Source organism: Dermacentor albipictus, chromosome 1, assembly GCF_038994185.2.
Source record: "Dermacentor albipictus isolate Rhodes 1998 colony chromosome 1, USDA_Dalb.pri_finalv2, whole genome shotgun sequence".
Classification (NCBI taxonomy): domain Eukaryota; kingdom Metazoa; phylum Arthropoda; class Arachnida; order Ixodida; family Ixodidae; genus Dermacentor; species Dermacentor albipictus.
Window position 1 is genome coordinate 115,868,666 of NC_091821.1, and position 22,636 is coordinate 115,891,301.

General features: G+C 44.1%; 1 protein-coding gene across 1 annotated transcript in view; it reads right to left on the reverse strand.

Annotated features, from left to right (window-relative positions):
* Positions 1 to 257: 257 nt before the first annotated feature.
* Positions 258 to 22,636, reverse strand: part of PIG-U (phosphatidylinositol glycan anchor biosynthesis class U) — a 62,387-nt gene continuing 40,008 nt past the window's right edge. Inside the window, exons 7-12 of the mRNA XM_065439600.2 lie at positions 21,944 to 22,041; positions 19,187 to 19,329; positions 16,737 to 16,880; positions 3,554 to 3,678; positions 2,592 to 2,734; positions 258 to 810 (exon numbers count right to left, since the gene is read on the reverse strand). Of these exons, the coding sequence (XP_065295672.1) occupies positions 700 to 810; positions 2,592 to 2,734; positions 3,554 to 3,678; positions 16,737 to 16,880; positions 19,187 to 19,329; positions 21,944 to 22,041 (764 nt within the window). The 3' untranslated portion in view covers positions 258 to 699. The remainder of the gene's footprint in view (positions 811 to 2,591; positions 2,735 to 3,553; positions 3,679 to 16,736; positions 16,881 to 19,186; positions 19,330 to 21,943; positions 22,042 to 22,636) is intronic.

The following is a 22,636-nucleotide window of genomic DNA, read 5'->3' on the forward strand; positions in this document are numbered from 1 at the left end:
AAAGATTACCATGGTAATATATCCATTGAACATAATATATTCATTTACTCCAATGTGTTTCAGGTTTGAAGAAAAGCTAGTGCAGGGCCCGCTCAGGTGTCCTGTGCATTCAGTTACAAGCCTTGATTTATAACCCATTACTTCGTTGATAGCTGGACTACCACCAGACAAATTATCAAATACTCAAAGACACAGCTGAAAATGAAATTTAGGCAAACTCACAGCATACATATAACACTAACAAGCATGCCACGTAATTATCCTGAATAAAGACACCAATTTATTACCAGCTCATTGAACAAACAAAAAATAGATCATGTTTTCATTATGTACACACACTTTGTAGCATTGTGATGCCAACGTAAAAAAAGAAGTAATGTAAAAAAAAGTAACTATGCAGTAAGCATTAAGACTTTAGAGGTTGGATTGTGCAACATTTGGCAAGACACACAGAAGAGCAACACACACCACAAACATTAAGACTTGCTGTAGAGATGACTCCTTGTGTGACTATATCATGAAGTACTCATGTATATGTTGAGTAAGCCACTTTGATACATCTAACATACAAACAAGACCTCACACATAGTAATGTAATATTACACAGTGCCATCACTGAATAAAACAAACACAAGGTGATGAATGCACAACTATCCACTAACATGTGAAGTTAAAAAAGTGATCTATAGTCCACTGCTACTAGCGTAGCTCTAACTTCATGTTTTTTTCTTCTAGCTCCTTGGGGTCTCCATTTTCAAGATAGAATTTCCTCTTGACATGAGCAAACAGCAAGTCTGTGATGAGAAAAATCTGCAAAGGTAAAGGTAACATTGTCAAACATATGGTTAACTTATTTTACAATATTGCATGTTTAAAGGGCCCTTCACCAGGCCCCATAGCAAATTTTGGTTATACACTGGAAGTTGTTACGTGTCCTCTAGGGAGCGTTCTGCCAAAAAAAAATTTTCAAGTCGGCTCTTTAATAGCTGAGATTGAAATATTGCAGTGCCGTGAACGCATGATTTCAGCAGGCGGGCTCCACTGCATAGCGAGACTCCCTCTTCACTCCCCTTGTCTAGCCTTTGCAAGCGAAATTCCTTCCCTGTTTTCTCCCATGCCGGACCTCGAGGATCGCGTGGCACATACGTCACAGGATCCGCCTTCACTTTCTTTTTTTTCTCTCCTCGCTTTTCTTTTTCCAGCGCTACGCACTTCCACTGCCGGCGTTGCACACAAGCTGTTATCGTTTCACGTAGAGCATGATCTTGCGTGCTGTGCACAAGGGCACATGACTAGTGGTATAACTCAGTGCTACACGAATACTGAGGCAGTACAAGCGGATCACAGAGCATGATCACGTGCCAGGACGTGGTAGAAAACGGCATAGTTTTGGTACCTGCGCACGTGACTACATGACCGTGGGAACAAGCAGACGAAGCAGACATTCCATTTGTGTGTTTTATTATTTCTCTAAACTTCAATTCGTCAATTCAAGCAACAGATCACACAAATAACAGATGGTGCCTTGAATAATTCTCGAAGTCACATGTCACCATGAGCAACGTCACACTGCGGACTCGAGTACATAGGCGCAGGGATGCGAGTGCGTCATCCTCCGGCTTGGAGCACGGTGGCCGCAAGGAGAAGGAAAAATGCCGTTCACCTTGAATTTTCAGATCTTTCCGCGGCATGTAGCAATGTAATACTTTGCAGACACGATCGTAATCACGCAATGTATGCTCTGCGCTTGTCAGCTCAAAATGGCCAGACCTGGTGAGGGGCTCTTTAAGCACATCATACACCCCATTACGCGCAACCAACTCACCCAACTACCTGTGTTGACCAACTGTAATATATTTTTTGCACCATATGCTTGTGCGTGACATCTGAAGGAACAATAACTGCTTGATACATTATGGTAGTGTGGATTTAATAAAGTTACAGGTAATGACAAACGGCCTTTGATGTGATATCGTAGGTTTTATGTCAAAGCAGAGGTGAATGATATGGTTCACGATAACATGACAGAGCAACTACGCAGGTTTACTCACCATCTTCAAATGACTACAAGGCCTGTTTAAATGTAACAATCCACATGTACGTGTATTTGTAAACATATGACTTAACTTTTCTGTAAATATTGAAGACAATTCCGCAGAAAGCAATTTTAGATATAGACTTTAACACCTTTTATCAAAGTAGTAATTTCTTCGCCCATTTGTGGCTTCTCTCGTCCTCTCTTTACTGAAATTGTATGAATGGCACATGGTAGGTTCACAGCAGCAGGTGCAATACCTGAAATAGCTGGCCACTCACAAGTAACCACGCGACTGTGAATACATTCTGTTCTCTAATTCATGAAAGCTTGCCCAAGATATCTGTCATGATCAATAATGCACTTGTGTGCATTCCAACATTATTTTTTGTGAGCAAAACATTAGAAAGGACATAATGCAGGAGGAGTCACAGATCCCTTTAGCAAATGCTTATTTCATCCGCAGTGAAAAATCACAAACAAATATAAACCAAACAATGATCTTCCTAGACAGTACAGATTTACATTTATGAGCTGTTTGAAGCTGCTGTCTTACCTGGCCAGTGTTGAAAGCTAGTGTGATGCCAAAGTAAAAGTTGGCATTAGCACTACTTGAAAAAATCCATAAGTGCCAGAGAAGCGGCGCAAGCGCTGAGCAGGATACAAATATACAGCCAACCAGAAAGTACTGCTTCATATCTGCAAATAAACAAGGCAAAACACATACAGTATCTTAAATGAGCATGCTGCGCGTTATTTGGGTTCTGCAAAATGTGTGGTGGGCACAGTGAAGCGAAGTGCAATGGGGCAACAGCAATAAACTTGTTCAAATGCACAGCGAAATGCTGGTGTTAAAGCTACACACCAGATGCACAGACCCAACAGCAGTGGCTAAGTGTTTAGGTCATTTCAGCCAACATCAGCTCAGTCATACATATGAGATTATGTCTTAGTTCCTATGATTTCAATGCACACTCTGATCTTTTGCGCTACTTGCAATTCATATGCAAAGCTTCTGCTACTGAATGTACATTCTAAATTCAGGTTACATGGCAACCACGGGCATATAAAAAAAACTTATTGCATCTATTTGAGACAAATAAAGAGAAAGCCTTAGACTCCAGTGATTCGTTGGTACCAAGACTCAATTACTGCCTACAAAAGTTACGTGCCTCCGACTCCGGAATACATTTAGAGACTCGCATATTATATTGAGAAGAAACCCGTGGTGTTCCTGCAAACCACCAGTATACGCAAGGGTCATTTAAAGTATCTTTCTACATGCTTTCGCCTTCATTTGCCGAGTAACGTCTCAAACATACATCTGATGCAAGCTTTCACTATAGCCATACTGCCAACATGTTCCTGTCTCTTATCATTTTGCTTATACTTCAATTCGATCATTTGTTGTACAGTCCTTGGCTTCATCCCAACTTATTCATTCCCAATCCCATACTGGAATGTTATCTCTCAACTTTATTAGAAAAGAAACAAGAAATGGCACTGCTCTGCACTTACATGGAAAGACATGTCTCCAGATTGGAAGCAGAGATGTGTAGAGGGCAACATCACCAATACTCGGGTAGGACTTGAAAACTGCAGTCAATGCAACCACCAAAAAGAACAAGAGCAGTGGTTCTTTCCTGCAAATGTAGACACACATTCCCAGTAGACTTTCATACATATCTGATCATGCTTTAATGATATTTCTCTCGCATTTAAGGTATTAGAAGCATACTAGATTAAGAAATATGGAGACACATCTGTAGCCTTGTATCATTCAGAAAGCACCTTGTTGGAACTTGTAGCATGAAACCATTATCTGTTTCCTTTCCTTTTTCCGATTGTGGTCCCGTGATTCTGTGCATGTCTTCGAATTCTTGTGTATTATAAAGGCAATTTTGAAAGCCTAATAATACAGTTGGTAGTGGTGCTTGTCCTGTCTTCGTCTGCATATGTGTTAATTTGCGCTCCACTTCCAATAGCTGTCAATCAAGAAGGGTGTTTTGGATCATTGTGCTTCTTCCTACCATTACTGTGTGTATTTATTGAAGCAGTCCACTAGGCAGTCAAAATCTGAGTTTTGAATTTTGATAAAAATTACATACTTCTGGAAGAATCTGACTATCGTCTGCTCATGTTCAGCTGTGCCTGCCAGTGTAGGATTGAAACTTTAGGCACACTGCTTATTGGCGTTGTATCCGGCGGGTCCTACTAACATCAATTAGTTTAGAACACTCGCTTAGCCTCAAACCATGCGAAACTTAAGGTCAGATCACATGTACGTTTGCCACCGTGCACTCACTCCTGGAAGCTCCTGGCTAGATGCCTTGGCAGCTAGCCAGGAGCTATTGACAGCACTTCAAAATGTGCAACTTGAATGTGGCTACTATCTGTCAGCCAAGGTGGTGCAGGACAAAGCCAATCTGCACCACATAGCATGGCCAGACAGGAGCACATGAACGCGAGCATGCACTCTAGCCCTGTCATGCAAGTAGCAAATGCCGAGTTATTCTGGCTATACGCACTACACTTAGAGCCACAACAGTTGCATGCTGCATTAGCTACGTAACATAGGCACCAGAGTGGTTGTAAGGTACTGCAAAGAGCTCACTGTGGCTTGCTGATATTGTTCTCTGTGGGTGATGTGGCAACAGGTAAGTGGTTAGCTGGCCTGAGCACCAACCAAGTCACACACCTTCGAGGTGTGTCGCCATCACGGTCGAAGCTCACAACGTTAAAAATCCTTTCAACGTGAGTTCCGAGCATGGCATTCATTGCTTAGCCGATGTGCATGCTGTCGACATACTCACATTAGCAAACATAAAGACAGCATTCCATTCGACCCTTGTAAATCATGCAACTGCCATAGAGATAAGTGCCAAAGAAAATGTGCTACTCTTGCCACTCGGTGAGAGAAAACACAGCTGCATGTAGCAATTAGTAAAATGTAGCACAGCAAAGGGATCAGTCACCATGAGCTGAACCATTAGTTGAGGGAACCTCCGAGTTTATTGCATCGCAGGTGCCAAAATCACAAGTAATGGCGTCTACATGAGCATCCCCAAGTCAAATTTAAATTGCGCTCTATGGTGACGTTCAGTAGGCAGAGCTTTGTGAGCACTGCTCTTCTCTGTCAGACTTTGCAGTGCAAGGCATCGAAGAAGGAGTGGGAGCACCGAAAAGAGGATCAAAGGCGACCTTTCATTGCCAATAACCACTGCTTCAGAATGCTTTGAAGTACTTTTTGCCAAAAGTATTTCTGAAATAGTGTATTTTAACGTCAATTGCCTTTCCCGACTTCAATAAAATGTGTTGCAGTGTCCCTTTAATGTGCACTCACACTTTTTGTATTAAAAAAAAAATAAAAGGTCGTTAACCGGTGGATCACCTTCTAATCTTTCGCTACATTGCCAAGATTGTAACTGCACGCCAGAGTTAGATGAATGCGCGATATTGTACAGGCATAAGAATGAAGATGCGCGCCTCATGGTAGAGGCATGGCATATCTATAATGGTGGAAGTGCGTGCGTGAGTCAGCCTTCGATTACTTTACACAAGGAAGAGATTAACAGTTATCTCTCACGTAGACCGGCACGTGTACCCAATTGACACGTGGTGTTACCATTCCTGAGCATGCGCAGATGAGTTTTGTGTCTTCTTTCTTTTTTTCGCCTCAGTGCTCCCTTCAGTTGATAGTCGGCGTTCGTGTTGTCCACTTCTCTACTCTTGTGTCCTGTCTGCACGCCTCACTTCTATTTTGCATAATGAATCCTTACCAACTAGCTCAGCTTTCTGTCGTTCTTAGTTTTGAAACAAGCTAAATTTTAGTGGTGCGAGAATATTAGAAACTTTTGAATAGCAAATTGAATAGTGTCCTATTCCATTCGGTCTTTGAACTGAATAGTCACTATTCATAAATGCAAATATTTTTCTACTACATTTTTAATATTTCAATAAGTCACCTGCACCCAATTAAACATCAAAGTGGGGCAAAAGTACAGTACATTTTCTCCCCTGTAGGCATAGTGTAGACATAAAACATGACAACTTGCATAGTGGAGCAGGCTACGTCACTTAAGGTAGCCATACTTCAGCCACTACAGAGAGATCATTCGCATTCTATGAAAAGTCCTGTGCATGCGAACAAACTACTTGTTTGCTCCTAATGTTCTATTTGTGTTTTTAATAAATCACACTTTATAATGTACTATATATAGTCACAAACTTGCTAATTTTGAAAATACTAAGATGTAAACAATGTGATAACGGCCCGTTCATTATTCTAAAACTATTAAAAAAATTAGTCGAGGTTTGATTTGATTCAATTCGCCTTTCACACTATTCGATTTGTGTTTGATTTGGCCTCAAAAATCACTATTTGCACGCCTTTACTAGATTTGCAAAAGAATTCTGTTTTGTAGCCTCTGCATTGCTGTGAAATTGCCAGTATATCCCACGCTTCATCCTGCCAAAAGTGAACTCGGGCTTTGCGCTTAAAAGTGACTGCTTTTGCATATACCGCTGTTTGTTTCAATGGCAGAAATATTCAATTCTGTTCATAGTATTCCGACAATTCCCACATTGCGCCCTATTACAGCAATACTGAATAGTCGAAACTGGATATATCGAACCCCTATATAATGAATTATTATAATACGAGGAACAGCAATAAAATTCCCTTGAAAATTTTTGCACAATATTTTTACTGTATATATTGAATTACCTATATATTGAACTATTTTGTGATGCCCTTCAGATTTGATATATCTGGGATCAACTGTAGCAAAATTCTCAGGTACGGAGTAAAATTTTCCATTTTGCCTGTTCCATTTTTTCAATTTCCACTTTTCCATTTCACCTATTAAAATCTGAGGATTTTCAAACCAGTCCAAACACAACAGTGAAATTTATGCTGCTCTTGATGCAAATTATAACACGAAACCAGCTGGGTAAATCCATCCTCTGCCTGCTATCAGTAATAAAAGACAATATTAGTGCTCAGAACAACATGCACACTTAAATGGCAAAGTGGCCTCAATCACAAGTAAGCGACACATAACTGAAGATAGTTTATTAAGTTCAAGAAGCAACTCATGAACAACCCTTCATACGCAGTCATCTGGGAAACTGAATGCAATTCCTGTCAAACACTATTCAAATACAAGCAAAGTCTACACACAGTGCCCATAACTGCCAATGCCATTTCCAATTATGCTTCATACTGACGCCTGTATTCTATGCAGACTACAATGACTATAGGGTGTCAGGATTGGGGGCTCAATCCCATCGCTCGTGATCCATTGTCAAGATTGGAGTCCGGCATGAATTCGAAGGTAGCTGGCCCATGCCGTCGTCCAACTTATCCACGCTGAGGACGTTGATGAAGGGAAGGACTGCTTCTCATCGAGAACGAGGAATATGGGTTTATTTACAGTATTTATATCAGTCTAACATGACTGTTTGAGAAAGTACATCAGTCTAACATGATTGCTTGAGAGAGAGTGTCAGTCCAACATGATTGCTTAAGAGAAGTGTGTCAAGCATCCGCACAACAGCAGTTTTTAAACACTCTGTCTTCCCGCAATACAAGGTGACGCGAATGTTCGTTTAGTCATTGCAAACTAGCCACCTCTCCGCAGGACGGTCTACACACACACATGCACACACACCCGTGTTCACGGTCCGAAACCGACACCACACGAATTTCGTAGAACTCGGAGCCGTTCCGGGTAGCGCGTTGTCTTGCGTCTTGGTCGGTGCGTGGGAAGGAGCCTCCGTCGGCGTTCCCGCAGCAGCTCCCCCGCCCGTAGGAGATCAGGTCCGCTTTGTCGTGTTGCGCACAAAGCCTGCTTCGTCGAACTCCTTCAGTCACAACGCATCCTAGCTGAAGCGACGGAGAGTGGAGGATGCGCGTATTGATACCGACACAAAGTCGACTTAGCCACGCCGTGGCTAGAGGTTGGCGGCGGCATTCCAAGATGAGGTTGCCACCGCTGGCGTAACTGGCTGGCAAACTCGCACTGCAGCTGGCCGTTCTTAACAAGGGGCATTAACGGGCTCCGTCTAGTGGGTTACTGAGATTGGGTGAGGACAAAGAGGAGGTGCCTCTGTTCTGTTTGTTTTTGAGCAGGTTATCCTGTTCTTGAAGAATGTCTCCCTGTCTTCTGTCCGCGTTGTACCACGACACTGGTGGATGTGCTGGGTACTGAGCTCGCCTGACGCTCTGGAGTCCTTCTGGGAGTCGTTCATCTAGCCCGGATGCATTGTCACCAGTTACGACACCCATGGATCGCTTTAGTCGTCGGCTGCTAGGCCTTGCCCGAGTTCTCCCTTCTTCAACAACCTCTCTCCAGGAGCTGCACACATCTCGCAATGGCAGAAACCAGCCCACCACAAGCAGCTGGTTTCCCAGTCCACAACAGGTAACCGTTCTGCATCCTATGGTTCCCGATCACTATCGCGGTGCGGTCTTCGAAGACATTGAAGACTGGCTTGACAAGTATGAACACATCGCACAGATTAATCAGTGGACTGAGCAGCAAAAGCTCTTCCACGTCTATTTCGCCCTTGACGACAGTGGCCGTACTTGGTACGAGAACCGCGAAGGTAGCCTAACGACATAGAATGACTTCCGTCAGAAAATCACGGATACTTTTGCGAGTGCCGACCGATGCGGCCGCACCCTGCAGATGATGGAGCTATGGGTACAACAACCTAATGAGTCGGTAACAATGTTCACCAAGAACATGGCCCGCCTCTTTCGTAGAGCCGACCCGAACATGACTGAAGAAAGAAAGTTGCGCTACCTCATGCGAGGTGTAAAAGAGCAGTTGTTCGCGGGGCTTGTGCGGAATCCACCAGTCACCATCGCTGAATTTATCAAAGAGGCTACGGCTATTGAGCTGGCTCTTCATCAATGGTGCAGGCAGTACGATCGACTGTCCACCAGCACCACAATCCATGCCGCCGTAGGGACTGCAGAGTATCAGAACCCCTTGCGTGAATTGATCACAGAGCTCGTCAGAGAGGAAGTGCAAAAGATTCTGACACCGACATTGGATAGACCCGTAGCATCAATCGCTGAAGCGGTGCACGACGAAATCAGGCAGGTGTTCCCGGTAGCCGATCTTCAAGACCACCAGCGCCCCACGAGTTACGCCGCCGCTGTCAGATGTCCACCACCCGTTACAACCACACCACTGTACCACCAGCCTCCAACAGCCACTCCTTGGTCGCCGCCGCAAAAGGAGGCTTCGAGGCATGTGCCCGTTATGCCGCTGCAGTCATACCACCAGCCATCGTTCGCTGCACCTTGGTCAACGCCGCAAAATGATGCTACGGGACAGCCGCAATTTTGGAGAACCGACGTATGGCGCAGCGTCGATAGGCGGCCACTCTGTTTTCACTGCGGAGGCGCCGGCCATATTTCGCGTCATTGCTGGCATTGCGACACATCATCATTTCGACCTCAGCGTCCGTGGTCCCTATGGCCGACGTGAAAATGACGATTCCATGCTATACCGCGGCGACACTGCTTTTCAGGTACCTCCAATAGCGTACCCGAATGACGAATCCGTACCTAATGATAGGTCCGATTTCGACCGTAGGTCGCGCTCTCTAACCCCTGCACGTCAGATGGCTTCACCTACTGGACGTCCTTTTGCTGACCTTCAAGGACGAAGGTCACCCAGCCCACGCCGGGGAAACTGAAGGCGGTGACCTCTGGGGGTAAGGTTGCAGGCCAGCCACAGACAATGAAAAGCCCCCAACACTCCCGCTGCAGAATGCTGTGAAGCCGATAAACTCCGAAGAAATTGTGAGTGCCGACACTGATGTTTTCGTGGATGGGCAGCCAGTGGCAGTGTTAGTTGACACTGGTGCCGACTTCTCTATAATGAGTCAGGAACTCGTCCGTCGCCTGAAGAAAGTAAAGACGCCATGGATGGGACTTCACATAAGGACGGCAGGCGGCCAATTACTGATGCCTACTGGAAGATGTACTTCTAGAATTAACATCAGGAATTATTCTTTCGTGGCCGCTTTCATTGTTCTTCCTGTGTGCTGTAGACTTGATTATTAGAATGAATTCCCTGAAAGAATGTGGCACCGTAATTAAAATCCCGGATCGCATGGTGACGTTTCATAAGAGCCCCAGTTTAGTACATTGCTTATCACCGCAAGACCACTCCTTTCGTCTAACAGAAGACGTCATCCCACCTCGATCATGTACCCTGTTTCGGTAGCATGTGAAGTACTGTTTCATTGTGAAGAAGTTGCCGACCAAATAACCACGTTGTTGTTCACTCATGGTATCTCGGTTGCACGAGGAATTGTAAATTTCACTGACGGGCGCACAAATCTGTTGCTAACAAATTTTAGCACAGAGCGATGGCACCTTCCAAAGAGCACAGCTGTGGCTTATTTTGACGGTGTAGCGAATCTCCGCAGCTGCTGTTCACTACTTGAAGAAGTGCCTACGAAAGACCCAACTCCTGTACTTGATGTCAGCACTGCTCTGTCGCCGCACGAACGAGAACGGCTTCCTACGCTAGTGGCCAAATTCAATGACTGCGTTGCGTCGATGTCCAGCGTCGGTCGGACGCCTCTAACAAAGCGCCGAATAATTATACAGCAAGACCAATTCACCAAAATCCTTATCGTGTTGCTCCCAGAGAACATGAAGCTGTACAACAACAAGTGACAAAAATGCTTGAAGACGACGTAATTTAACCATCAATGAGTCCCTGGGCATCTCCTGTAGTTCTAGTCAGGAAAAAAGACAGCAGCTTGCATTTCTGTGTGGACTACTGAAAACTAAATCAGGTGACAAAGAAAGATGTGTACCCACTTCCCCGTAGAGACGATTCACTCGACAGGCTTCGACACGCACGTTACTTCTCTTCAATGGACTTAAAAAGCGGATATTGGGAAATCGAGGTAGACCCGAGAGACCGTGAAAAAACTGCTTTTATGACACCAGACGGTCTATACGAATGCAAGGTATTGTCTTTCAGCTTGTGCTCTGCTCCTGCTACATTCCAATGCCTCAAGGATACTGTGCTCTCATGCCTGAAGTGGAAAACCTGCTTAGTGTACCTCGACGATGTCATCGTGTTCTTCGGAACACTTGAAGAACACCTCGAATGGCTTGAAGCGGTTCTGCAGTCCATCTGGTCCACTGACCTTACCCTGATACCGCAGAAGTGCCACTTTGGCTTTGCAGAACTCCAGTTTCTTGGTCACGTCGTCAGCCACGCAGGTGTCTGCCCGGATCCTGAAAAAACTGCCGCTATCGCACAGTTTCCCGTACCACCCTATAAAAAGGCTGTCAGGTGCTTCCTCGGCCTCTGTGCCTATTACTGGCGGTTTATTGCAGACTTTGCTCGCATTGCGTCACCGTTAACTCGCCTCAAAAGAGACAATGTTGCTTTTGTATGGGGCGATGAAGAGCAAGGTGCATTCAACGACTTGTGGCAACGTCTCCAGGCACCTCCAGTGCTTGCTCACTTTAATGAGACCTCTCCTACATTGCTCCACACTGATGCCAGCAATGTTGGCTTGTGAGCTGTTCTTGTGCAGCGGCAGGAGGACACAGAAAGAGTGCTTGCCTATGCAAATAGAACACTTTCACGCACAGAGGCTAATTACTCCACAACTGAGAAAGAATGCCTCACCGTGGTATGGGCAGTTATGAAATTTCGCCCATATTTGTATGGCCGCCACTTCACAGTTATCTGCAACCACCATTCACTCTGTTGGTTGACAAACCTTAATGATCCTTCTGGACGACTGGCGCGTTGGAGCCTAAGGCTGCAAGAGTTTGACATGGCTGCCATGTACAGGGTCGTCCTTTTTGAAAGGGAACACGCGAGCGCGTGGCCTGCGCTCTGCGGCGGCTGCGTAGAGCGCCGGTCAGTGGCAGCAAGAGGAAGCACGTCCGCTTTTGGCGTCATCTATTGACGGTCAGAATGACTAGGCATGGCCGATTGGAAGCGCCTACTGGACTCCCTTCCCCGTATTACTGATGCGCAAGGAGCGGGGCCTGCAGCTAGCAAATCGCGCTCGCGCTGCAGGCCCCGCTCCTTGCGCATCAGTAATACGGGGAAGGGAGTCCAGTAGGCGCTTCCAATCGGCCATGCCTAGTCATTCTGACCGTCAATAGATGACGCCAAAAGCGGACGTGCTTCCTCTCGCTGCCACTGACCGGCGCTCTAGGCAGCCGCCGCAGAGCGCAGGCCACGCGCTCGCGTGTTCCCTTTCAAAAAGGACGACCCTGTACACGTCGGGGAAACGGCATATGGATGCTGACTGCCTGTCTTGACCACCGAGAGTCACCTGCTCCCCCTGAAGAAGAAGACTTTATATTTCTTTGTGTTCTGCACACATCCACCACCGCGCAACAACAACGGGACAACCCTGAGTTGCTTGAACTAATCAATTACTTAGAGGGAAGATCTGTAAAATCACCTTGAGTTTTCACAAGAAGACTGATATCGCTTTGTTTATGGGCCAAAGTCCTTTACAAAAGAAACTTTTCTTTGACCGGGTCCCCCTATCTGCTAGTCATTCCTGCAGCTCTTTGAACGGAAGTATTTCAAGCCTGTCACAACGAGGTGACTTCTGGTCACTTAGACTACACGTGAACATTGGCCAGAGTGCAGCAAAGGTACTACTGGCAGAGACTTACCACCGCTGTGAAACATCATGTTCGCATTTGTCTCGACTGCCAGACGCACAAGTCGCCTTCGACGAAACCAGTAGGCCTCCTACAACCCGTCCAGGTTCCTTGAAGACCATTTGATCAAATCAGAATGGATATTTTGGGCCCACTTCCTACTTCTACTGCAGGGAATTGCTTTGTTATCATCTCAACCTACTATCTCACACGTTATGCTGAACCAAAAGCAATCCAGAGAAGCACAGCAGCCGACGTGGCGTGATTTTTCATTGAGCATGTTGTGTTGCGACACGGTGCACCAACCATCGTAATAATAGACCGAGGAACTGCATTCACGGTTGCACTTTTAGATCACGTCTTGCTGCTAAGTGGAACGGCTCATCGGAAGTCAACCGCCTGCCATCCATAAACCAATAGATAAACAGAGCGCCTAAACAAAACAATTGAAGACATGCTCTCAATGTACGTGGAAGTTGAACATAAAAATTGGGATGACATCCTACCTTATATCACCTTTGTGTATAACACGGCAAAACAAGAGACGACGCACGACTCCGTTCACGCTTGTTCACGGACGGTATGTATGAACGATGTTGGATGTGATGCTTCCACACGACTTTGACGACACTGACACGGATGCCGATTTGTCTACGCAACGCGCAGGACAGGCTCGGCAGCTCGCGCGCTTTTCGGATCTGTCAGCAGCAAAACTATGACACGGGCCGCTATGATTTTGACTGTAGAATAGTAAGCTATGAAGTCGGCGACAGAATGTGGGCTTGGGCACCCATACGGAAACGAGGCCTTTCCAAGAAACTGTTAAGGCGATACTTCGAACCTTATAGAGCATTGCGGCGACTCAGTGATGTCACATATGAGGTACGCGGCGCCGCATACACTGTCCTGAACTTGTGCACGTTGTCCGCACGAAGCCGTATGTGAGCGAATAACTATGCGAGGGACTCTTACTTCCGCGAGTGACATTTCTGGTTTAGCATCGGGGCGATGCTCTTTTAGGGAGGGACAAATGACGCGTGTATTCTATGCAGACGACAACGATGGTGGGGGCATTAACGGACTCCATCTAGTGGGTTACTGAGATTGGGTGAGGACAAAGAAGACGTGCCTCAGTTCTGTTTGTTTTTGAACAGGTTGTCCTGTTGTTCTTGAAGAACATCTCCCTGTCTTCTGTCTGCCTTGTACCGCGACAATATGCAACTACAGCATGCATATGTGCATGCACACACACACACGTATGGGCACAAACTGTGCACATTCTGCAAAAACAGTAGGTATTTATGGAATTAAAATTAATGGAAATTTTGACAGATGTAAATTTTAAAAATACACGTTCCATGATTACAGTTCAGATATGCTTATGAAAAAAGCTCGGTGTGTGCAACTGCACAAATTGTATTTGCATGGAATGAATACTGCTGACCAGTACAAAAAACTGAACACTACAGTGCAGTTTAACTAAATTTAGTAAAAAAAGAGTTATTAAAATGGCAAAACTAATTTGGTAAAACGTCATTAAATGTTATTAACAAATTACTAAAGCTTAACAAAAATGACTTTAAATGCAACACTAAATGCAACACCGCAGTTGTGGTGAAGTGCTCACTGACTGCAGAAGATCACGGGTTTGATTCTCGCTTTCACCAGACACCCACTGGTTTATTGCAATGGGCAAAAGCATCACCTGGCTTGGCACTATGCCTTCCACAGGTGTGATAGCTTGGAAAAAGGCGTCAATGCCACTACTGTGGCAACAATTTTTCATGTGGTGTCTCAAGGCACCTATCACGTGGGAACGCCCTCAGATTTGAGAGAAAAACCCTTTCCAAGCGTTAAGGTCCCATTATGACCGAGCACCAGGCCAGCGGCGCACTTGTATTTATCTTACCAATACATACCTGGTGGCAGCTCTCGTCTGCCTCCCAAAGTCACAGCGGATACTCTAACCAGAATGCTGGAGAATTTGTTTTGCAGTGTTCTGTCGTAGTGCAGAACATTAGGCATCAAACTTCAATGCACATTAGGCAGCACTCTCCAAGATGAACTAAAAGACCTTGGCAATCCTTTTATCTGGGGCTGCACTTTATCTTTTCTGCTCTTTTTCCTCCACTGCATTGATTGGTTGAGCCAAGTGCAAACAGCACTTGAGAATGTGCAAGTGCCAATGACAATTGCACTGAGTGGTCAATACCAGCAAAAACAACATGCGACAGTGTGCATCAGCCAGTGACAAATAAAGAAAGGAATGGATGAGGAAGAGAACAATTACAAAACCTAACCCCTTATCAGAAGCTCAGCTTCACAGAAGTGCACTGCAGCTACGAGAAACTAAAATAAGAGCACCCAAACCATACAGCTTATCCAAGGATTCAGCTTAACAGGGCTGTCTCTCAAGGAGTACTGACAGAAGACTCAAACTTGACAAACTTCTGTTGATTTCCTCTGCGCACATGTATTATAGGTGAACATCGCATAGAATGTATTTTAATTCTATGTGAATTAAAAAACTGCAGCACTTTGCGGCGTACATAAACATGCCTTGTTCAAAAGCTCAGCAAGCCTTTGTGATGCTGGTGAGTAGTGCCAGCATCGCCAATCCCATCCAATCTATCCCAATCCCAATCCAATTGTGCAATCCCATGGACATTCCTCCTCTTCCCTCCCAGGCTTTTACTCGTTGGCAGCACGTTCTGCTCTGGCAGGTACAGACTGGCACCCTCCTTACTCCCTTCCTCGTGCAGCGTTTTCGCAGAATGGAGGACCCTCGTGGCCTGGAATGTTCGCGTGCGGGTACCTGAAGCCCCTGCAACGCCAGGGTGGACCTCGAATACTTAATATGGGACTGCCCGCTGTATTCTGGCCCCAGGCAAAGGGCCCTTACTTCGCTCCCAACGGAATGGTGACCAACCTCCCTACAGACCTGGGCGCTAGCGAGACACTGCAGTGCTGCGACCGTCAACGAGCTCTGGCGGTCACTGTACGAATTCCTGGATGATCCTGAGGCTCCAGCCACTGGGACCAGGCTTCTTCATCTCGAGCGTACCAGTGAAAGCATCAGACCCCATGATGTAGAATTAAGTCTCCAATTATTTCCCTTACCTCTTCACTCCCGCCACTCCCCAAACCAATTCACCGCAGCCCTTTAAGGGCAAAAATGTGAATAAAGACGTGTAAACAACAACAACATGGCCAAAGGAGATGCTTGAGCAAGTGCTCCTCTGATTATTCTTTACCTAGCTGCTCACTTCCAACACTTGGCTTGCTGTATGGTGTTCGCTATAAATGGCTCATCATCTATGTCGAGTTAAATCCAGACTGCGCAACAATCATGAAGGTAATTAGACTAGCAGGAAATTAAAACTAGATACATATCACAAATACATAAAGACAAGAGATTATAGCATTTCAGCAAAGAGCAGTACCAGCATGGTACAGCATGCGGGTGGCCTGCAGAGAAATTCTGTAACTAGCATAATTTGTTACTGGTTTATAGAACCACATGATCCCCAGACATGATGCATTGATCTGGATTTAAGCTTTATAGGCTGCGGTGGATTCAGTGCTCATATTAAAAAAAAATTCAGGTCAGGAATAGTCACAATTCATTACGATATTATTACGATATCATCAAGAGATGCTCAAGAGACGAGCCTCTGCGAGACCGACGAAGTGGGTCTGCGCCTTGACGCGAGGGAGGGTTGACCTGGCTGTCTGGCTCCAGTGTAAATAGCCTATAAATAGCCTATAAATAGCCTCTTTCGTCTGTCTCTTTCCTCGCGTAACATTCTGGTGGAGGTGCGGGGTACTTCAGAAGCCGACCTTCAGAACTACTTGTACAGTTGTGGTATGTTAGATTCTATTCTTCATTACAAGGTCCACAGCTAGTCATAAACGCAAAAAAAATAAAACATTTGGTGTCACTGGTCTTCTAAGGGAAATCAAGTGTAGTAAAAGGAAGCACTCACTAGGCAACATGCAAATATGCATACTATAGAGACTTACCTTAGACGAATGCCCAGTGGAACCATATAAACAAAGGCATTCAGTTGGAAGATCCAGAGAAAGAATACCCGAAAATGTTCAAAAACTTCAGTGAAGAAGTACCAAAACACACCAATGTTAGGTGTCAGGTCAGGCACAGCACATCTGCAAATAAGTACCTGAAGTTTTAGCAAGCAAAATCATGCTAAAAGCTGTAATGCTGCTGACTAGAACTTCAATGAAAGACAATTGCAGCACTACATGAAACCCTATTGATATGTCAAAAAGAAGACTATTTCCGAGCCTGACCACTCACGATAAAGAACACTGAAAATATCCCATTTAAATGAGATGATTCGGATTGCATTTTCCAAGATACAACTATTTCTTGCTTTTTTTTTTTAAATGGAAATCCCACTGTAACATGCGCAAAAAAATTTAAAGGGGCCTTCTGTGCATTTACAATTAATGCCCATATAATGCTGTAATATCTGAACAATTTATGCAAGCCCAAAACAAGAATTTCTGGTAGAAATATGTTGCAACCCACTAACCTAAGAATTCACTACTGCCCTTCGTGAATGACCTACAAAGGGCTATGCAGTATTTTTTTTTTTTTTTCACCTTAGCACCCTACAGCCTGACACACTTGCATACAGCCAGTTCTACCCCCTAATTTGAGTAGTGAGGTTTCACTATGCTAATAATTGATGGGATTTGATGCCTGGAAGCAACACCTGGGCTACAAGAGATTCTGCAGAGCCTACCACTAATTCAACACCAGTTAATTAAATTTTTAGGTAATGTTACAAGTTACTTTTGTTCTTATCATGAAATGAAAATTAGACTCAATTGTACTGTCAAGTAAGCAGTACGTATTGTGGGCTGATCATTATTCTCTGTTTTTTAAAGCCTGGGGCTGTATTCTGTAATAATTCATTTTATTTTCCTTCTCCATCATACCAAGTAGCCAATTCCAGCTACATAATGCTCAATCAGACAAGGAACGTTGAAACATATGAAAAATAACATACTCACAAAATATGTGCTTTGGACACCATGTTTTTGCAAAGACTGGCATGCTTACATTATGAATGGCTTGAAAGGTGCCACTTTTTTGCCAGCTTGGCAATTCTGTACACTAGCTTATGTCAAAAACATGTTCACAGCAGCCGTTTATTTTAAGTAGGCTATTTCAGTTGCATATCTTGGTTGCATGGGTTTAGCGAGCTGACTGCAGTAACTAAATAATGCGAACATGTCAGTGTAGGGCAATTACAAGAAATATTAAACAAGGTATTACAGTCAGCTGCATATCACAGCTGGACTTTGTCACGCTTGTCTATAGAGGGCAGTTTGTGCATTGCAAACAGGATCATTCCAAATAAGTCACATTGCATATAGTATGTCCACTGTGACACAGTACCTTTCCTCTCTGGACACAGCCATTGCAGAAATCATTTTCTGTCACATGCATGAATAGGAAATAACAGTGCTGCATGCTGTATATCTGCCACCATTGGAATTCATCACTAGGAAGCCTTCAGTGGCAGAAGGGTTCCTACATGTGGCACATGAGGTGTGTAACTGCTTGTACTGAACAATTTCATGACAAAAGGTGCATCAGTACAAACAGAAACAATGTTCCTTCTGCATTGATATCAAAATTGTGCGACCTGCCCATTGAACCTACTTTGTAAAGGTATATAAACCTATTGCCTTTTGAAACTATGAACATAATGGCTGAATAGTACAAGTTTGGCGAATAGTTAAATATGACAACATACATGTACAACTTAGCTACTACATTGCACTCTTGCAGAGTAAATGACAAGGTTAATGGCCCCTTGTAAATTACTAAGTTATTTTCTTCGTCTCTTTCTTGTCTTTACGTTTTGTTTCACATTGCATCACTTATCAACAAGTAGACGGGCCTTTTTGCATTTTGTCCCCATCGAAATGTGGCCGCCACAGCAAGGATTGACCCTGCAATTTCGAGCTCATCATTGCAACGTCATAGCCACTGGGCTACCACAATGATAGAGCACTGTACAAGGCAAACCAAAATTTGATGTTGCAAAACGTATGAAACTAATGCGGCTCGTTGCTGCATTAGAACCAACCTAGAGGAGCCTTGTGCTTGCATATTAGTGTGTGTGTCATCCACTCCATGTTTTTTTATCTATTATATCAGCTTACGTTAGCAGAAATAAAAAACCAGGGCCTATATGCAGCGTTTTTCTTTTACGTAAACATGTTTCCTTAATGGCTGATGTTTGGGGCATGCTACTCTTGATAGCATTTGCACAACAAAGTAATCACAATGCAATGGTCAGTCACAAAAGAAGTTTTGTGAATATGGGCCAGGTTTAATTATGGCACTCATAGTTCCCCCTATAGAATAGTATGGAGATTGTCAATCAGGGAAATTCAGAGATCAAGCAAAGAAAGTTATCTATAAATAGTCTTACATGCATCCGTAGGTAGACCAGAGGAACTGCCAGGAACTGGTAACCAGATATGATCCAAACAGGAGGCCACTCAGGGTGACCAAGAAAGTTACAACAGCTGCTACTACAAGGCTGGTTCTTCGATGACTAGAATTTCTTTTCACCTAAGGGCCATACAACAAAAACACAATAAGAAAACCAACACCTTTTCATTTCTCTGCTCATTAAGTAAAAAGAATATAAAGAAAGGAAGGCATATGACTAATCATCATAATCATCATCATCATCAGCCCATTTTATGTCCACTGCAGGACGAAGGCCTCTCCCTGCAATCTCCAATTACCCCTGTCCTGCGCCAACCGATTCCAGCTAGCGCCTGTGAATTTCTTAATTGCATCACCCCACCTAGTCTTCTGCCAGTCTTGACAGTGCTTCTCTTCTCTTGGCACCCACTCTGTAACCCCAATGGTCTACCGGTTATCTGACCTATGCATTACATGACCTACCCAGCTCCCTTTCTTTCTCTTAATGTCAATTAGAATGTCGGCTATTCCCATTTGCTTCCCGATCCACACCTCTCTCTCCCTGCCTCTTAACGTTACGCCTAACTTTCTTCATTCCATCACTGTTTGCGCGGTCCTTAACTTGTTACCGAGCTTCTTTGTCAGTCTCCCAAGTTTCTGCGCCATATGTTGATGCCGATAGAGTACACTGATTGTACACCTTCCATTTTAACTATAATGATAAGCTTCCAGTGAGGATCTGACAATGTCTGCCGTAGGTGCTCCAACACATTTTTATTCTGTAAATTTCCTTCTCATGATCAGCGTCACCTGTGAGTAATTGATCTAAGTAAACATAATTCTTCACACTGCAGAGGCTGACTGGCAATCCTGAACTCTTGTTCCCTTCCCAGGCTATTGATTATCTTTGTTTGCTGCATATTCATGTTCAACCCCGCTCTTACACTCTCTCTGTTAAGGTCCCCAATCATTTGTTGTAGCTTGTCCCTAGTGTTGCTGAAAAGGACAATGTCATTGCAAACCGGTTCCCGAGATACTTACCGTTGATCATCGCTCCTAAGCCTTCCCAGTTTAATAGCTTGACTACTTCTTCCAAGCATGCAGTGAATAGCATTGGAGAGATTGTGTCTCCTTGTTTGACCCCTTTCTTTATAGGTATCTTTCTACTTTTCTTGTGGCGAATTAAGGTAGCTGTGGAATGTCTGTAGATATTTTCCAAGATATTTACGTAACCCTCCTGTACTCCTTGATTATGTAATGCCTCTATGACTGGTGGTACCTCTACTGAATCAAATGCCTTTTCATAATCTATGAAAGCCATGTCATCATCATCATCATCATCAGCCTGGTTACGCCCACTGCAGGGCAAAGGCCTCTCCCATACTTCTCCAACCACCCCGGTCATGTACTAATTGTGGCCATGCCGTCCCTGCAAACTTCTTAATCTCATCCGCCCATCGAACTCTCTGCTGCCCCCTGCTACGCTTCCCTTCCCTTGGGATCCAGTCCGTAACCCTTAATGACCATCGGTTATCTTCCATCCTCATTACATGTCCTGCCTATGCCAATTTCTTTTTCTTGATTTCAACTAAGATGTCATTAACTCGCGTTTGTTCCCTCACCCAATCTGCTCTTTTCTTATCCCTTAACGTTGTACCTATCATTCTTTTTTCCATAGCTCGTTGCGTCGTCCTCAATTTGAGTAGAACCCTTTTCGTAAGCCTCCAGGTTTCTGCCCCGTAGGTGAGTACTGGCAAGACACAGCTATTATATACTTTTCTCTTGAGGGATAATGGCAACCTGCTGTTCATAATCTGAGAATGCCTGCCGAGTACATGAAAGCCATGTAGAGAGGCTGAATGTACTCTGTGGATTTCTCGATTACCTGATTGATGACATGGATGTGATCCATTGTAGAGTATCCCTTCCTGAAACCTGCCTGTTCCCTTGGTTGACTAAGGTCCAGTGTTGCTCATATTCTATTGGAGATTATCGTGGTGAATATTTTACATAATATTAAAAGTAAGCTAATGGGCCTATAATTTTTCAATTCTTTAAATGTCTCAGTCTTTGTGGATTACTATAATGTTGGCGTTCGTCCAGTTTTCTGGGACCCTTGAAGTCGATAGATGCACTTTGTGTAGAGAGCCACCAGTTTTTCAAGCATTATGTCTCCTCCATCTTTGATTAAATCGACTGTTATTCCATCTTCTCCTGCTGATTTTCCCTGTTTCATGTCTTTCAAGGCTCTTCTAACTTCATCGCTAGATACAGGAGTCTCTCTAACCTGTTCATTACTGCTTCGAATGGTATCGTGGCTCCTCTGTGTACTGTACAGGTCAGTGTAGAATTCTTCCGCTGCTTTTATTATACCTTCCAGATTGCTGATGATATTACCCTGCTTATCTTTAAGTGCATACATTTTGGTTTGTCCTATGCCAAGTTTCCTTCTCATTGACTTCATGCTGCGCCATTTTTGGTAAGGGTATAAGCAACCCTTACTATGTCTAGGTTGGCTTGTTTCTTCTTGACCAATTTTACTTTTTTCCTCTTCAAATTGAGGTGAATCCTAGACCTCACTAACCTATGATCACTGCATATAACTAAACTAATCTGCTATTCATCTGACATGCTTTAAGTCCAATGAGATTGCAGTTACTGAAAATCTAAGCAAAAGATGTTCTGACAAGGGAAAAAAAAATAGACTAATATGCTATTGATAATACACTAATCCAAATGCCTTCCATTTACTCACCTCATGCATGTAAAGGAGGGCAGGGAGCAAAAGCATGACAGGATAAAATGACTTGTATGTTTCAACAGCAAGTACAACCGATGCAATAAGCCACCAGCCTGAAATCAGCACAAAAACAAATGGTTTAAGACTTCCACAACAATGGAAAAAAATTTTTTCATAAGGCAATGACATCTCCCCTGCTATGAAGCAGGAAATGTAGTGTAGAAGTTGTTTAGAAGGCCAACATACATTACAGAAAGTACTGTGTGTAAGGCAACTTATAGTTGATTTGTGGCACTTCCCTATGCTTCCCCTTTATTAAAATGCCCTTGGCTTGGTGAACATATTGTACAAGATTTATTTTAATGTAGCATGACAAAAAGTGCTCCATACATGTTTTCAGAAAGTGATGGTGTGGTTCCCAGAAGAGGATTGTAGCGCCGAAAAAGACAACACACAGCAAGCGAGACGGGACAACCCTCTTCTGGAAACATGCACCAACTAGCCCCCCAACAAGTATTACTCAGTTCATAGTACCTTGCTGGTGAAGCAGCGCACAACTTTCACAACTTTCCACGTTACTGATTACTCAGTTACCTGATGGTGTGGTCCATGACTTGCCGATTGCTAGGGTTCTGCATTTTTTTAGTTTACTTTGGGGCAATATCTGAAGGTAGCCTTGGAATTTACTCTGTGTAAAAATCTGGGCTT